General features: G+C 36.5%; 1 protein-coding gene across 2 annotated transcripts; it reads right to left on the bottom strand.

Annotated features, from left to right (window-relative positions):
• Window positions 1-584: 584 nt before the first annotated feature.
• LOC129261030 (adenylate cyclase type 9-like) lies at window positions 585-13527 on the bottom strand. Of its 2 annotated transcripts, none has more exons than XM_054899067.2 (5): window positions 13461-13526; window positions 10447-10757; window positions 9512-9738; window positions 6686-8239; window positions 585-3891 (listed from the first exon to the last, which is right to left on the bottom strand). In XM_054899067.2, exons 1-4 carry the CDS (start codon window positions 13462-13464, stop codon window positions 6688-6690), a joined length of 2094 nt encoding a protein of 697 aa, XP_054755042.2. In that variant the 5' UTR covers window positions 13465-13526; the 3' UTR covers window positions 585-3891; window positions 6686-6687. The 2 variants fall into 2 exon arrangements, with proteins under 2 accessions (XP_054755042.2, XP_054755044.2); XM_054899069.2 differs by having other exon boundaries at window positions 1278-3886; window positions 13461-13527.
• Window positions 13528-19488: the final 5961 nt, after the last annotated feature.

The raw sequence follows: 19488 nt of genomic DNA on the forward strand, positions 1-19488 counted from the left end.
AGAAAGAATGTGTTGCATCAGACATCACCTCTAGTATCATTATTTCAAGATGCATATATATATATCAACAAGTGTAAATATATGTGCAAGTGTAAAAACTGGTTTGATGTGATATGGAAAGTTAACAAAAGATACATACCATACTGACAACCATGAATAGTCTACATGTGTACATGTCGTCTTGCATTTAATTGAAACTCTTTACAGTAAAAAATGTGCTTTTTGTGTGTGCTCTCATTTGCCTAACCATATTTGAAATTTCATAGACAAGGGAGACTACACAACATATAGATATATATCAACACTGTTGAGGTGACAAAATTCTGTATCTCTAAAAGGAGTTTAAAAAATCATGGCTGCCATCATACTGTATCCAATTGGATAGTAAGCAGATAATATAGCAGCCAGGGAAGAAGAAATTATTGTGAAGCACTTTGAGCAGTCTAAGACTGATAAAGTGCTTTAATATTATTAATATTAATATCATCCTTATCATTATCATCATCATCATTACCATTATTATTATTATCATCATTATCATTATCATTATTATTATTATTATTATCATTATTATTATTATTATTATTATTATTGTTATTAAGAAGAACATATGTACAAAGTACCTAACAATAGTTGTAATATACTCAATGCATAGCCTAGGGTGTTTGTGGCTTGTTTCATAACAGTTCACCTTTGTCTAATGTTGCCTTCTGTAATTCTGTTCATTTATAACACTTTTCTTTGAGATCTGCAAGACGAAGGGCTTCATCGTATCATATACTCATACAACGTTTTCCTAGATTTAGTGGTACCAAACGTCTTTTCCTGTTTTCCTATGGACTAGTTTATGACCCAAACACCAGGTTGGCATCATACATTTGCCAATTACGTTCATTGACTTCCAGAGAAAGGGACATGGACATTTTCCATGACTTGTCAATCTTAGGGGGTGTGGTCAGAAATGATTTTCAATCAATTGTAAAATTTTTGCAATTCATAAATTTCAACTGTAGCAAATCAGTTTACACACCTTGTTGCAAGAAGTATATCAGCAATCATTTGCAAACTTACAAGTAATTGCAAGACATATGATTGATTGATTTGGAAAGCTCAAATAGATTTAGCAATAGATGGTCATGTAACTTTCGACAAAGTCCCCACTAGTGCCTGAAGTATGAGCATCACTACCCAAATATCAAACAGGTTGGTCACTGACACCAATAGAGTACCAAAATGATGACGTCACCAAAACCCCCCCTTTTTTTTAAACACTTTTTCATTCCATATTTCGGTATAGCATGATGAAATACCTCTACAACCCAAATTTGGTGGGAAGCGGTCAATGGGTGCCCAAGATATGACCTCATGAATACATGATTTATCACATTGAAGTCAATGCAGTACTGCCTGGTTCATAACATTTAGATCCAGGCTGATAATACACTGATTTTAATGGGGCTAACTATTCATGAGGTAATATCTTGGGTCTGATGAAACGATTCCTACCACATTAGGGTTGTGGAGGTACGTGTATTTCATCATGCTCTACCTATATATAGCATCAAAAATGCCGAAATGCAAAATTTGAAAAATTGACGTCACAATTCGGCATTCTATAGGTCATTTAATCAAATTATCTGGAATTTGATTATCATGTCTTTCCATATGCAATTGACCATTTATCTATTTTTTTTGTTTCTGGAAAAACTAAATTTCCTGACGCTCCAGAATTTTCCTGACCTGCATGAACTCTGCAAAGCTTAGGACAGGAAAAGGATGGAAGTTCTACTGAAAGAGCTAAAAAGACTTGTTTCTAGCCAAAACAACAGATTAACAACCACTTCCAGGGCCCTGTAACAAAGAGCTTCACAATCAATTGCATTATTTGATAGTGGGTATCTTCAATAATACGCTCATATAAAAATTATCATTACATTGTGTTACCACAAACAATTTCAGTGATTATTTGTCAACAAATTTAAAAAAAAATAACAAAGAAAGACAGATACCCATGCAATAATAAACATAAATTCATTGGGAGTCATTTTTTTACAATTTGCAAATATTTCATGTTACATGTATGTTTCAAAAGTTGTTGGGCGAAATGGCAAAGTGAGGTCGCTTTGTTCCTGACAAGGTAACAAAGAAATATCACTGTGAACTTTAAAATAATATTCCATGCTATATTTTCTCATTTGTTTTCTACTTGTCAGCAGGTGAAGCAAATTCACGTTGATTTTATAGTGATGCTGTTTATAAGCAATAACCATATACAGAAAAAAAAAAGTTGCGATGGTGTGGACTCACACACACACAATAAAGAGCAAGAATAAAACACCAAGTTTTCAGCGAATTAGTTCATTGAAAAGGGAAGGGGGGTAGTTCTCTAACGGCTAAAATCAATCTTTAGAGTCAGCAGATTAATCATATATCATGAAATTGATTTTAGTGGACTTGGACATTAATTTCATTTGCTAGTGAATGTCGCATGGTGTTTTGGGATGCTGCACCAGTCAAATGTTTATACAGCAAACTGAAAACTAAGCTTCTCATTATTTGTTGTCAAAATGAGAAATGTTGACTGATATATAAATCACCTCTACTGCGGAAACTAAAACATATGTAAAAAATCATTCAATTTGTATTTTGTAATTTGACCAAGGACAAATATTTCAGAAAAAAGTTTGAAACAAACACAAATTCTCTATTCCAGATCAACAAAGTCCTGTCACAGTATATTAATTTATTTTCGATACATATCTTTCCAATGGATTAAAAAATGGAGAAGCCCACAGCTAGCATACTAGTATTTTGAATGTATGAACTTATCACACCCAAACCTTGTCCAATCCCATTCTATTCAGTCATTACAACCAAAATCTTAACCAATTTCACTGTGTTCAGACTCCTGACCAAACCATTCTTTTAAGTCCCCCACATAAGCAATTCTTGATAAAAAACACACTCCTTATCAGCCCATACTAAGACTTTTTCATTAAGTCATCATATTGGAACAAAAGGTTTATTGCAACATTTATTATTAAAAGTGAAATATATTATCCCCATGGCTTTCAGGACAACATTTTTGATCATACATTGTCAAATCTCTGTTTTCTGAATTGTTATGTAATATTTGTATCATATTAAATTGTTAAATAAATAATGATGATAATTATTAAAACCTACAGCTAATTCAATCTTTATCAACCCCCCATACTCTCTAATCTATTCTTTTCTAAACCACTCTATTGAGACCCCCAATGAATGTGATATTTTCCAAACCACTAAATTAAGACCCCTAATACAATATTTAACAAACCAATCTATCAAGACTATTACTAATCAAACCACGAACCCCCCTCCAATCAATTAAGACTTTTCACTACAATCTTGACTTTGTCCCTTCCATCATACTAATCGTGTTTTCAAAGCACGTGTGGATACTAGATCATGTCAAAAACTTTATGGGAATAGGGTCTCAATATCAACATGAATCCATAATCATTGATAAAGAGAGGAAAAATATCACTTTGATCTCTACGTTTCCATTTTAGACTTTCCTTTCTATCATGCTTTCATCAAAGAAAACAAATACAAGCAAATCTATGGTTTTAGTCATAATGGTAATCAAATTTATCAAGTGAAAAAAAGAGAAAAAAAATCATGTGGCAATGTTAAATACAGCTAAACCCTGTTTCAGAATGGTTTCATCATCATAATTCCAGACATGTGTGAACTCAGTGGTCATTCTCTACATCGTTGGTATGTACACAAGAGGCGGTGTTCAGCAGTACAGGTTTTTATTCGTTGTTCTATGGATTCAGTTGTAGTTCTATCTGGAGTCCTTCACAGATCAACGCTCTGCAAGACTGGCTGCTTTGCACACCTGAACTGAAGATAAAAATGGAGAGAAAGATAAGACAAAATACCAATAAAGGCGTTAAAAATAGAAAGAAATCACTTAATATTGCAGGTAACTTCACGGCAGTCAAACAGACAGATAGCAGTGGAATTAATGAAAGTCAAGATTTTTTTAAGGTTGTAGTTTTGAGAGGCAAAATATTTCTTCAGGCAGTTGTCCATTTTGAAAAAAATTCCTGTCCCTGTTTCATATATGCTTTTCACACTGTACTTTTTTTCCTTAACCCCAGGAAATAAGTGGGGCTAAGCTCCTGGGGTTAAGCTTAGCCCACTTCGTTTTCACACTACGTTTTAGCAAAGTGGGCTAGCACGGTAAATAGTACAGTACTATCTGGCCCTGCAAAAAAGCAGGGTAAGCCGGCTTATTGTGGTGCTAGCACCACAATTGCAGTGCTAAGAGACGCAGTGTGAAACGAAACTGGGCTAAGGAAAAGTGGGGCTAAGCAATAGCCAATCACAAAAGTCGAAATTGCACATTAATCACGCTCTGTATGGAAAAATCTTCAATATTCATGAGCTGTGGGATAGTCCTGGGTTAAGGTGTTAACCCCAGCTAAGCAGATAGTATGGGGTTAAGAAAGACAGTGTGAATCCAAAAAAAATATTGTATGGGGTTAAGTCCGGGGTTAAGGATAGTATGGGGTTAAGGAAATGCAATGTGAAAAGCATATTAAAGACATATATAACTATGTCAGTATTGTAACTACCATGGAAACCTTGATTGTGATTGGCTGCTATTACCATGGTAGTTGTTATAATGTCAGAGTTACCATAGTAACTCTTTATGAAATGGAACCCCAAATAATTATTACACTGAGTCACAACTCTTATCTTATCATATATAGCTGTAAAACGTTTGGCAAACACCAAAGATTTTGTTATCCCATATCCAAATAAAGCAGACAAGTTCATTTGAAATGTAAGTCCCTGCAAATGGTGGCACCTAACATATTTCTATTGATTTTGTACCATACTTTACATTAGTATAATTGTACTGCTTGTATATTCTCTTTTGTAATGATATTGATCAGTAAATCATGGAACATACAATGTAATTTCTGAATATTACACTAAGTAAAACAGTTCTTGAAACAACTTTAGGTAATGCACTTGTACTAATTTACTAGACTTGTGCTCTCTCGTAGAGTGAACCTGTAAATTGCCAATTCGTCTATCGCCAACTCGTCCACTCACCACATGGTCTACTTTCATTTAGTCTTATGCCATTCTTTCCATCAACATTTCTTTAAACAATCATTTGGTCCATTAACCATTTGGTCCAATCATCACTTCGTCTAATCACCATTTTGTCTATGACCATTTCATCTCATAACCAGTTGGTCTAATATCCATTTCATTTTAATTCATTTTGCACAATTTAACACACAGTCCAATTAGACCAAATGGTATAAGGACTAATTGGACATTGAACCAACTGGTTATTAGACGGAATGACATTAGACTAAATGAAAGTAGACCATGTGGTGAGTGGACGAACTGACGGTAGACCAAATCAATGGTAGTAGACGGGTTGGCACTTGGACGAATTGGCATAAGACAAATTGGAAATAAACAGAGTGAACCTACAAATGTCAAGTCTGTGGTTGCTTTCATTTCTAACATGCATCCACATTTCCCTAACACCAGAGAAAATGACCCTAATTATAAAAGTGAAAGTGAAATTAAACCTTCCTTTTTGTCCTTTTTAATTCAATGTTGTACCCTCTTTCCAAAGATCTTAATATAATGTCTCTCTGAGAGCCTCCAAAGAATTTGAATGGGAAGGTTTGTTTCTTGTCCCAAAACAATGAACAGGATATGCTCAATGAGTGTATTAATTTGGGGCGATTTGATGACCCTTTCATCAATATTCTATTGAGTTCTAATCTTCTTTTTGTAATCTTTGCACAATAATGGGAGAGTAAGTGTTCTTCAATAGACTTGTAAACTTTAATCTCCCTTTTCTCAAAGAAAACAATCTATGGTACAGTGAATGCTAACCCCATTGATAAATGATCACCTATTGGTTCTGAGCTGTGCAGCATTTTTGAGCTTCAAGAAAGCCCTCTGTCAGATGGGACTTTCATCTAAAATTTTGTTTCTGGTGACTTTTTATGGTAGACCTTAATGGTCATATAATGCACTCATCTTGGTCTTGTGTAATATGATGAAAAAAAATGTGGTTATTTAAACTTGATTACTTCTTTGTGCAGAATGTACAGGAACATATTGGCAGATTCTTGTTTAAGTACAGCATATTTGTATTGCATTAGATTCCACAATATGCACATGCACACAAAGCAAATGGAGTCAGATTGGAACACTCCCAAGTGGATGTGTGAATTTTGATAGAATCTTTATTTTGGATAATTCATACAAAGTTTTTTAAACTATGCCAAGATTATCATAATCTTGGCTCTGATTTTATTCATCTATTCATAAAAACTTGTTATAAAAAAAGAGCACGAATGGAGGAAATAAATCATAAAATAATGAAATTGAAAGCTTACTACAGCTCACGAGCTATGGCCTAAACTTGCCCGGGTATGGACAACTTGTGCTTGGTAATTTTATCAATTTTATGAAACAAATTGTACCCTACAAATTTCTGCACTTACAATGCCCTTAAAGCCCAGTCAACATAAAATAAATATATAGGCTTCCGATTGAAACCAATGCAAGATATGACAATTAAGTAGTGATGACTGAATTTGAATTGCGGAAAATGGTTTGAAGGATTTACATCAATTTGAACAGTTTGTACCTTTATTGGGTCTCCGACAGAGGAACAGGTCTTTTTTTCACTACAAGATAGGTCGTCATGTCTCCTTTGCCCCGGACTTTCACTTCTCCTCGCTTCTCAAATTCATAATATGGTTGTAGCACTTTCATGGAGTGTTCTGTAACCTGGATATGACCAGGCATACCCGTTGAGTCCATACGGCTAGCTACATTGACAGTATCACCCCAGATGTCATAAAGGAGCTTGGTTGTACCAATAACACCAGAGGTTAATTTCCCATGATTATATCCTATCCTCAAGATGAAGTTAAATGCACCAATTGTCATGCTCAGGACATCTTCATTAAATTTTTGTATTTGCAACATCATCTCATCAGCAAAGTCCATGAGAGTGACTAGTGTCTGTACATCATTTGGCTTTTCGCTCGGACGAAGTCCGCATGCAGCCATGTAAGTGGAACCTATCGTCTTGATTTTCTCCACTTCCTTATATTTAGGATCATTGAGGAGATTGTCAAAGTCACTGATAAGTTCATGTAAAACTCGGATGCATTCTTTGCCTCCCTCGTATGCCTCCTCGTAGAAGTCATTGAAGTTGACGATACTGCAGAAGATTACGGCGACATTGTCGTGATTCTGGGAGAACTTTGAGGTGGTCCTGAGCTGCTCGGTGACAAACTGTGGCACGATGTGATGCAGCAATTTCTCTGCTTCTTCCTGGAGACTCTTCATCTTTTCATGATCAACCAGAGCCTGGTAGTTGGAGTAGTAGTTGAGTCGGAAGCCAATCTCATACTCACGATTTAAGACAAAGATGAGGATGAGCAGGAGGATGATGACAAGGATGACTTCTTCAGGGTTGACATAATGGTGGGAATTCATTTCACAGAGATCTGTCAGCATGGTGGGTGTAGCGTCAACCAGATCATAGGGTGTAGGTGTAGTACCATCAAAGAATTCCATGTCAACCATAACAGGACAATTCCTGCATATAAAGAGCAGGACCAGCAGAATGGTACCACTTGCTAATGCAAGAAGGAGCTTCATCCACAGGTTCAGCTGGACAAAGTTGCAGAAATGCAAGAGTGACACCACCAGAAGGAAACAGAAGAAGAGCCGGTTCTCGCCAAAGCAGCCATCGTTGTCACAGGAGTAGTTGGTGAAGACGGCGATGACTGGACAGCAAAGGAGAAGCGCCCCCAAGATGTGACGTCGGTACCAGTTGTGGAACAGTGCAGCAATGTACTCGGCCAGGATGATGCCAACGTTCCTGCAGAATGCTTCTCGGACCATAGCCAAGAGGATGATAACCTGCAGGATGGAGATGATGGGGAATAAGACAGCCCAAGGTATAGGTATGTTGAACACCAGGAAACAGGAAATGCCAACCAGGATGAAAGTGGCAAATGCAATGCAGACATCAAGTAGGGTATTGTAGCGGGTGGTAGAGATTGTCTCTGATGAATGACGACGTTCGTTGCGCTTATCATCATTCCCATCAACTTGGCGGTCAGGTTGCATGTAATCAGGAGTGAACTGAGAGTGGTACTTGTCCTCGACCTCTCTGTCAAGAAACCTGAGAGAAGACACAAAAGAAAAAAGCTTCTATCACTACATGAATACAATGAAAGTACATTCATTGAAAGGCTCTGGCACTGTTTATAATACATTTCAAAATCATCAGTCTGTTTGCAAATGACTTGTTTTACTGGATAAGGAATTGAATATCAATAAAAAGGAAAGCTGGAAGGAGCTCATCAAATCGTTTTTCAAATGTCTTTGATTTTAATTTAAAATAATGACAGCTTCATTTCAATGAAGTTTTTGGAAAACTTCATACAGACATCGTCCTTTTCCTTTCTGCTTTTATTAAAACCGACTTGATTATCATTCATCATTGATTGAAAGGGTATCTAAGGTATTTGGAGATTACATCAATCACATATTTTCCTTTTCTGTGATCAGTGGACCAGCTAAATGAGATACCTCGTATTGTAACCGGCATGTCAACAGAGTGGTGTGAATTGCCTTACAACTCTAATCAGCTTTTGCATAAAAATACCAATAAACTTTGCATCGATTGAAATTACTGTTGAAACAAGAATGTCAGTTTACAAAGATCCAAAGAGTAATTCATGAAATGCTTGTCAGTGAATTTCACTGACCAATTTGCTCTCAAGGAGTCAGAAGCAAGGATATGCACTAGCTTATAACAGTAGTCCATAAAGATCACCAACTCTTTTGTTTCATGAAATACTCCCCAAATATCAACCATAGCTGATGGTACTCAAAATAATTGAGAATCTGATTTACCCATATAAAACCGATTCCAGTCATGTGTAATTTGTTTTTGTATTACTAATGAACCGTTTTATGATGCACCTAGACCTGCCAACCTCTGGGAATGAAAAAGTGTATTCTGTCATTAAAAAAAGTGTATTTTCCCCCCAAAAGAGTATTTTATAATAACATGCGTGGCGCACTCGCTCATCGCGGCGCTCAAGCTGCATGCAAGCTAAAATGCACACTGCTCTTGCAGATGAAAAAAAAAAATTTAAACATGTATATATCTCACCCTGGTTTTAACAAACTGATTGAAAAAAAAAAAGTTACCTGAAATTACATTGATCATATTTGTGTACGTTTTATGAAAAAGAGACATATAGAGATGATTTTTCTCAATAAATTATGATTTTGTAAATTTTTTTTTTTTTTTTTTTTTTTTTTTTTACAAAAAAGTATTTTTTAAAGAAAAACGTACTGTGGTATTTTGGTTGCAAAAACGTACTAAATACGCCAAAAACGTACTGGTTGGCAGGTCTGTACACCTTCAGCATGTCTTATTTACCTGAGAGAGAACTGACTGATGGGTGGTTTTTCAAAGTAGTCCATCTGACCATCTTCCTTGAGGAACTTGGTGAGTTGGTTCTCTGTGTTAGGTTCTTCATTATGATGCATGATGATGGATGCATTGAGAGTGATGGGGCTTGCTTCCATCGCCCCACCCTGAGGGGTTTCCGCACCAGAGCCTGGTTGACTGATGACCCCGCCATTCTCTGGCTTACTATCTCCTCCCTAGTGAGGATAAACAGAAGCAAAGTAATCAAGTCATCCACTACATCCATGTCTATTAATTATCATTACAGCTTAATCAGGTTTTGGCAGCAACAATTATGTTGATCTGGAACTGCTTAAATGAAGTGTTAATTTATCAACTTTGAAATGACAGATGAATGTATATTGATTTATTTCTGAAATCAGATCAATTTGCAACTCACATTTGACCTACATTAGGAAAAATTTGGCCCTGCTTTGTAATTCTTGGTACCCGGTTTAATGATTCAATGTGTTTTATAGGCAAAGAGATCTTACATATCAACTGTGACATAACAGCAGCCGCAGTCTTTTCCTGATCTGTTTTTTCTCAAATACTGCTGATCATTTAATGTTCTTTCACAAGCTTGCTCCTGAATTTGGTTCCACTATATTGTACCTAGGTATATTGGGTTAGTTCTTTTTATATCAATTCAATTCAAGGATTCAAGATGAATTTAATCAATTATTGCAGCTTGAAAGCTGAATTGCCATTGAATTCACAGTGGAGAAAAAACAAAACATATAAATTGTACATAATTTCTAATACAATAAAAATATAGAAATGTTCAATTTTTAACATTTATTCAAATTTGCAACAATAATTCAAGTTTACAAGATTAAATTAAATTATTGATATATCTTTTGCTTTGAAATAGAAATAAAATCTAATCAAAGTCTATTCCTTACCGCTTGATTTTCAGCATGGTTCAAGACAGCATCCTTGCCTTCCTCCACGGTCTCTGATCCTTCCCCAACAGACTTTTCTGGACTACCCCCACTACCGCTAGCGCCGTTGATATTAGAGGACAGCAATGGTTTCCTGCTCTGTAAGTCCTGCTTGGCCTCGCTTCCCTCACCACGCTCACTGTCTGTGTCTTCTGTCACGTTGGCTGCACTCCCGGAGGCTGCGTCCAGTGATGCTGAGGACATGTTGCCATGGTACTTGGTTGCAGGGCTCGCAGAAGCATTGCGACCAGCGATGAAGTAAGTTTTCATACCTACAGCAAAAAGAACAAAAAAATCATGTTGTTTGATTTAAGGTTTACATAAATACATGTATATTATCATTAAAAAGGTATATAAATGTAAGTGAGTGCAAACCTGTGAAAAGGGGGAAATATGATGAGAATCAACTTTTCATGAAAAGATTCAGTGGTGCCAGAAGGTTGTAGCAAACAAAAGTTTGGATGGTCATGCCACTGCTAACCCACAGTATGCTGCCTCTCCAATATATTACATGTATAGACTGTTAAGGCACTACTGAAGATACAAAAAACTTAAAAAAATATAAATATGAATGCATAATTATATTGAATGACTGTAACTAGTCTTTGTGCATATCAGATAGTGCCAAAAGCAGATGGCAGGAGTGCAAAGTCATAGACCTGGGGGGCATTTCATGAAAGGACTTGTCGGACGTTTTATCCGACAAGTCCCATTTTATCCGACAGTTACCATAGGAACAGTGCTTCTCTGCCAATCAAAATCATGGAAAGATGTCAGATCTGACAACTTGTCGGATGAAAATATTGATGAAACGCTCCCCTGAAGAACTCTTTGTGAAATGACTTGTCAGATGTTTAATCAAACAGTAACCATAGCAACAGTGAGATAAAGATGCTTCTCAAGTTCTCAGTCATTCAAAATCAAGGAAAGTTGTTAGATTAAAGATGATGAAATACTATCTAGGTGCTCATTTCACCACACAATTATCATAACTTTGCCCTTAAACTACAATGATTTCTACTGGCTGATGATCTGAGACCACAGGCCACAGAGTCATCGGCTCAGAAGGCAAGACCAATACAAAAATGTTAAATGGACGAGGGAAGAAATCAGTCATGCCAGTACAACACTCAATTTCTTAGTGTCATGACTCATGAGCAAATAACTCAAAGAAAACCAAAATAGAGAGAAAAAAAAACATATTGCAGATGCAAATCTGAGGTATCCAACTATCAAAGTACTCTTGATGCTCCTAAACACATCCAACTAGTATCTATTGGATATCAGGTCTACTGCCCTCTACAGCTCAACTGACAAACGGTCAACATCACATCACTTGATCCATATTGAAAGATATCTGCCAAGGTGGACACCAGACAGTAGTTTGATATTTACTTCAAGTCTCTGTTACCGACTTTGATGACTGATGAACATGTCAGATTGTTTATCTGCCCACCTCGCCCATTTTATAAAACAATTCATGGATATACCTCATTAAATCATGAATAAAAAAAATCATTTTACAAAAAAAATTACCCCCTTTTCAACTCAAGAAGTCACCTTTATCAATCCTACAAATATTTAATCATTCTGAGTAATTTTTGAAAATATAATTTGTGATATAAGAAAAGCAACATAAATTCAATTTGCCCTTTACACAAAACAGAATCAGATGTTGGTAATTAAATCGTTAAAAAACTTAAATGTTTAAAGTTCAATGGAGGTTAACACAGATTAATCAAACATCAAAACCAAATGGAGGAAACAGAAATGCTCATTTGGAAAGAGACAATCCGTTGACATACACAATAGAAAGTGACAGAAGACCTTGCCCTTTCACTGCATTCTCATTTTCCAATCTCTTACAGTAGAAGCAATTCACCCATTAATTTTTTTACCCAAGATTTATATCTTATTCACAGTCGCTTTCCTAGCCCAATCAAGCATGGACCAGTCCAGAGCAACTGTGAATGCATAAAATGATCCTCTGAACCAATGCAGAATATATCAGCTTGTGAAGTGGTCTTTCGGGGGGGCCCCTGTAACATGAAACTGTCATATAGCTGATAACTACAATTTGATACACAATAACAATCAATTGTAAAAATTAGCCAAAAGATCAATCACTAAGCTTTATGTTATGGGGCCCTGGATTGTTTGATTTCATAGACCAGGGGCCCGTTGCAGAAAGAGTTGCAATCAATCGCAACTTTAAAAATCATGCGCAACTTGATTTTCAACCAATCAACAGCGCGCATTTGGGACTTGCGGTTGATTTTTTGGCTTGCGTTTAAAGCAACTCTTTCTGCAATGGGCCCCAGGGCCCCATCTTACAAAGACTTACGATTGATCCAATCAGTCGTAATTCTATGGAAATCCATCAGTGTCATAATTTTTTCTATAGGATATTTGGCATTTGCACATTGTCCTTCGTAAATACAGAGAAGCACAGTGAACTTTTCAAGGAAACAATGAATGCTTGAATATAAATCATAGTTAGAACATATTTTGAACAAACATGCATAAATAGATGTTGACGTTGCTGGCCGTCCATAGTTGTGACTGATTGGATCAATTGCAATTCTTTGAAAGACGGGCCCAGGGCCCTGTCTAACAAAGACTTACGACTGATCTGACCAACCTCAACTATATGGAAATCCATCAATATAATAATTTACGTACAGGAATTTGCACAATGTGTTTTGTTAACAACAAGAAACACTGAATTTAGAAGAAAACAATACACTGTTGTATAAAAACAAACATAATATCAAGAAAACATTTTTAACAAACAAGCATTTTAGATGTTGACATTGCTGGCTTGCTATAGTTGAGGTTGATCAGATCAATCGCAACTCTCCGTACGATGGGGCCAAGTACTGCCCGCAAAGAAACATTGTTAGTGCTAAACAGAGGACCTGTTACAACCGGTAATGTGGCAGCGATGCCTAATGTTACAACAATGCATTACTTACACATTGAAATAAATGTTTTTACTTCACAAACAGACAGATTTGACGGGGCTATTAATTAGCGCTCTATTAGGCTTACAACGTTTTTTGTGCGGTCGGTACAGGTGGGTGTTTCATAAAGCTGTTCATAAAGTTATGAGCGACTATACTACAAACGACTGGTGATCCTTTCCAGGTAAAGTATGCTCACTAAATAAGCCAATTCACAGTTAGCTCATGATCAACTTTTCTCAAATGACCTTTGTGATTTTTCATTAGGATAAGCACTATAATTTTCAAATGTAGATGTTGCGTAAGCTTTACCGGTAGAGTATTCAAATTCTAAGAACAAAAGGCATTGTATAGACCAGGTGACTAGAATAGTACATCAGGGATAAAGTTTGGAAATCTGTTTTATTGTCTGCCTTTGGCACATTTGACTATTGTTTAGGCTACTGTCAAATACCAGTGATTATGAAGGCTCTATTTATTACTCTTCAGCTTGGATGTAATAAATATTTTGAAAGGAATACATGAATAATCATCAAATCACAAATGCCTATGTCAGTGAATTTGAAAGCCATGGTTGTCTCCAATGACCTTTTTCTGCTCATGCGCAGTTTACAACCGTGAACAGGCTTATTTTCATAGGTGTATATTTAGCTCTTAAGAAAGGATCACCATTCGCGCTTTTAAGTGACTTGTAACTTACAAACAGCTTTATGAAACACCAACCAGCTTTAATAGAATTGTGAACAAAGCTGTCCCAGGAAGCAAGCTCCATCCGTAGGTTCTTGTGTGATTTGGAGATATCTTTTTTCTGTATCAAAGAGTAAGATGCTTAGGAATGCATATGCTTTTGAATTGTGCATGAGAACTTGACTTCACAGCTAAATACTTGAAATATTCTCATGACACCAAGAGTGATCCGTCTCACATCAGCACTGTGCATGAGATCGAAGCATAGCTCTCTATCAATTTACTAGTTTGGTTTCGTCCAGAAAAGTGAATGTGAACGGGGTCTCACAACCTCAGCCTGACAAGATCAAAACAAACCACTTTACATTTCAAGAGAAGTTTGCATTTATGAGCAGTGTGTCATCGGAATTCAAAACCATAATTCTTAGTTTAAGGGAAACCTGATAATCGTTAATAATTGGCTGAGATACATGGACCAATGCCAGAAACAAGTCTCTTTAGGTGCTTTCATACCAGCTTAATCAGGAAAAATCCCCAATAATTTGCCAGTGTGAAATCCAAGTTCTTGTAATATAGGGCCTATGTATTAAACAAGTGGAACGCCTCTGGCAGTCTCACCTGCATCACACGATTCAATATAGCAGCAGTGATGACTTTGAAAACTACTATAAAATAATTTTTCACAAAAAACACCATTCATATAATGATACAATACTTCGTTCATTGACATTTTACTTTGATCATGCAACCTAAAACTTGTCAGTGATACTTGATTACCCCTATATCCACATTTTATACACAATATCTATAAACTTTGAAAGTTATGACAGCAATCTAATAATTATTACCTCTAAAATGGCCAAAGTTCAATGACCATAAATGACCTTTGACTTTGGTCATGTGACCTGAAACTTGCATGAGATATTCAGTGATACTCGATGACTCTTATGTACAAGTTTTATGAACTAGACCAATATACTTACAGAGTTATGATGGTAATTCAACAAATACCCCCAACATGGCCAAAGTCCATTGACCTTTGACCTTGGTCATGTGACCTGAAACTCGCACAAGATGTTCAGTGATACTTGGTTACTCTTATGTCCACGTTATATGAACTAGACCAATACACTTACAGAGATATGATGGTAATTCAACAAATACCAACATGGCCAAAGTTCATTGACCTTAAATGACCTTTGACCTTGTTCAAAGATACTTGATTACTCTTATGTCCAAGTTTCATGAATCAGATCCATAAACTTTCAAAGTTATGATGGTAATTCAACAGATACCTCCCCCAAATGGCCAAAGTTCATTTACCTTTGACCTTGGTCATGTGACCTGAAATTCGCACAGGATGTTCAGTGATACTTGATTACTCTTATGTCTAAGTTTTATGAAGTAGATCAATAAACTTTCAAAGTTATGATGGTAATTCAACAGATACCCCCAATTTGACCCTAAATGACCTTTGACCTTGGTCATGTGACTTGAAACTCAGGCAGGATGTTCAGTAATACTTGATTAACCTTATGTCAAAGTTTCATGAACTAGGTCCATATATGTTTTAGTTTGGATGACATTTCAAAAACTTAACCTTAGGTTTACTTATGTTGATTCCCCCAACATGGTCTAAGTTCATTGACCCTAAATGACCTTTGACCTAAATCATGTGACCTGAAACTCAGGTAGGATGTTCAGTAATAGTGATAAACCTTATGTCATGATCAAGTTTCATGAACTAGGTCCATATACTTTCTGAGTTATGCTGTAATTTAAAAAACTTAACCTTCGGTTAAGATTTAGTGTTTGACGCCGTCGCCGCCGTCGGAAAAAGGTGCCTATAGTCTCACTCTGCTTCGCAGGTGAGACAAAAAGGGAAATATACCCCCCCCCAATAGTTGGTGCTTTTCACAGTTTTTGTTGAACTTTCAAAGAGATTTGTCCTAGGCTCATGAGTTTTTATAATGTTAAAAAAAAATTAAATGGGATATAAGTATATTGTGCAACCTTTACATAGAGTTTTTTATCAGAACTATATCTGGTTCAGGCGAGATATAAATGCACAAAATACTTATAAGGTATCATTTATCCCACATTAAGAGACCCAGATGAAGAACAGATACACTTAAAATATACTTTATGTTAAGTGGGTCATCCCAAAGGAAATTTTCCTTTCATTGGTATATTTTTAAAAAATTCTTTGTTTTAGTATTGTTTGACATATATATTTTTATCATAAATAAAATCCACATTAAAAAGTGGGGGGGGGGGGGAAGGGAGTTAAAGAAATGTTTAAAAAAACTTCTTCCAGTCTCAAGATAATGTTAAATCTTCACACTGTGATATATAAATAGATGTGCTGAAAAGGATTATGGTAAGACAATCCTTGGCTATGCTTGCATATTAGAGACAACATGCAGACATATCTGTTCAGCCAGCACTGATTCCATATCTCAATAAACACTTCTTTCAAAAGCTATTTTAGAATTTGACACCCAGGGATGTGCGACAGGGAAAATAATAATGCTTTTTTAAATTAAAGGCAGCACCTTTATTGCCGGTCGATGACTTGAGGGGGCCTTTCAATATGGCGGGAGAGGTGAACGTAACTTAATTTGAGGCGGAGATATTGTCACTTCCTTCCTCCTTCCTCGTCTCATCTCTTTTTTCATTCCATCCAACATCATCTCATAAAATCTACTATTTTATTTTCATTCTCGAGAGCTGTCACTATCTGTCTTCCTCCCTCTTATTTCATTGTAACATCACTCTTTCTCTCAGCTCTTTCTTTCTTTTTTTATTGCCATTCCTGCTTCTCTTATGTCCGTATCAAATCAATAATGCATCTTTCTTTCACTCAGTATTTCACCTTCAGTCTAATTTTTTTCTGATTTTTTTAAACTCTCTCTCCTCGGAAGCAGGTTTTATGCCCTTCCCTCTATCCCTCATCCCTTCAAAGATTTATTTATTCCATCTGCATTCCTTTTCAACTGATCATTTAACCCATTTTGCAAATCTCTTTCCCCTTTCCATCCCTTCATTGTCTGGTCTTCTTTCTTTCATTTTTAATTCCAACCTTGTTCTTTGTACTCTTTGTTCTGGCATGCTCCTCATCTTCTTAACATCTTTGTCTGTCTCCTTCTCACTCTCTCTGACTCTGCATCTGTCTGTCTCTCTCTCTCTCTCTCAGACTAGAGTTTCTTCTCTATCCAAGCTCTAGGTCTCTCCCTATAACCTTTTCATTCCAATTTCTACCAGGGCTGCTACAGGGATGTGGAGCTAATATTATTAGAATTCTAATTTATCTTTGTTTATGGAAGACAATTTATTAGATTTTCAAAGCATCTTTTGGGGAAAAGCTGCCATTCTATGTCACTCTCCCGCAGGCCTCTCATTTGTTTTCCCAGTTTCACGGAGCAAGGAGCAAAAATTAGAATGAGGAAAAACAGGCTAATAATGCCCTGATTGATGAAAATATTCATTCAATGCTTATGTTTTTATATTAATGAAAATAGAAGGCTGGGAAATATGTAAAAGAGACCATTTACAATATCCATTTTTGGTAAGGTAAAAAGAAAAGGGAGTGGGGAATACATAGTAGAAATACAAGTATGAAATGATTTCAACCAACTCTTTCCATAAATGTAAGGGGCTTTTAGAATTTTGCAGTATGAATAATCTTCTTACTGGAATTTATGGTAATGTGACATTTAGAAGTAATACCCCCTGTATCGTGCGGTGTATGGATTTGTGACAATGCATACAATGCAATTAAATGTAATATACAATGCACAGTCACAGAAGATCATTCTTTTTAGTATGTGGTATATATCGAGTAATGACCATTGGTCAGCTCAGTTGTAAAAAATATTGGTCATTTTCATAGCCAGCATATGTTTTTATACAATACATGGTACTGTGTACTGGTAACCATACTTTAACCAGAGAAGACTTCCTTGGTTTAACAAATATTACATGATTACATCAGTTAGAGGAAAAGTAGAAAGTGTGACAATTTTTATTGAAAATTTTCACCAATTCACCATATAGGTGTGCACAAAATCGTTCACTTTAGAAAATGCATAAATGCCCCCTTGTCAAGCTTGGTTGTTTCCCTTCATCACAGTTTCTTCAGAATATTTTATACGGGGACATCCCGATAGACCGCGGGTCCGATAGACCGCGGGTCCGTTAGACCGCGGGTCCGATAGACCGCGGGTCCGATAGTCCGCGGGTCCGATAGACCGCGGGTCCGATAGTCCGCAGTGTGTGTCAAATTATGATCAGATATATCAAATGTCATCGAGAGGTCCAAAGGTCAAATGATACGAGGCCATGGGGTTCTATCAGGTGCGGATCCATGGGGGGCCGAGGGGGAACTGCCTCAGCCCCCCCCCCCCCACCCCAGCTCATAAAAAAGAGGGGGGGGGGAGGGGAAAAGGGAGAAAAAAAAAAAAAGAAAGAGGAAGATGGGAAAAGAAGAGAATAGAAAAGAGAGTACGAAGGAGAAAGGAAGAGAAGAAAAAAAGAGAAGAAAAAGAGGAAAGGAAAGACAAAGAAAATGGGAAAAGAAAAGGGGAAAGAAGAGAAAAAAGAGAGGAGGGAAAAGGAAGAGAAGAAAAGAAAGGAGAATGGAAAAGGAGGAAAAAGAAGAAAAAAAAAGAGGAAGGAAGAGAAGAATATTTAAATAGAGGAAGATGGGAAGAAAGATAAGAAAAAAGAGAGAGAGGAAGAGGGGAAAAGAAGAGAAGAAAGCGAGAGAGAGGGGAAGGGGGAGGGAGAGAAGAAAAAAAGATTAAAAGAAAAAAAAGGGGAAAGGAAAGAAAAGAAAAAGGGAAAAGTAAAGGGGAAAGAGAAAAAAGAGGAAGAGGGGAAAAGAAAGAAAAGAAAAGAACGGAGTAAGGAAAAGGAGGAAAAGAAGAAGAAAAAAAGAGGAAGGAAGAGAATAATATTTAAAGAGAGAGGAAGATGGGAAAAGAGAAAAAAAAAAGAGTAAGGGGGGAGGAAGAGAAGAAAAACGAGAAAAGAGAGAGGAAAAGAGGGAAAGAAAAGACAGAAAAAGAGAAGAAAAGGGGGAAAGAAAAGATGGGGGAAAAAGAGAAGAAAAGGGGGAAAGGAAGACAATAAATGAGAGAAGAAAAGGGGAAAATAAAGAGAAGAAAAAGAGAGAGAGAGGAGGAAAAGAAGAGAAGAAGAAAAGGGGAGAGGAAGAGGGGGAAAGAAAGAGAGAAAGAAAGAGAAAGGAAGGAAGGGGAATGAGGATAAGAGAAAGAATAAAAGAAAGAAATGGAGATGGGAAACGGAAGAGGGAGATGTTGACCTGGACGTCGATTTGATGGCACCAAAA

The sequence above is a fragment of the Lytechinus pictus genome, unplaced genomic scaffold (genome assembly GCF_037042905.1).
Source record: "Lytechinus pictus isolate F3 Inbred unplaced genomic scaffold, Lp3.0 scaffold_19, whole genome shotgun sequence".
Taxonomy (NCBI): domain Eukaryota; kingdom Metazoa; phylum Echinodermata; class Echinoidea; order Temnopleuroida; family Toxopneustidae; genus Lytechinus; species Lytechinus pictus.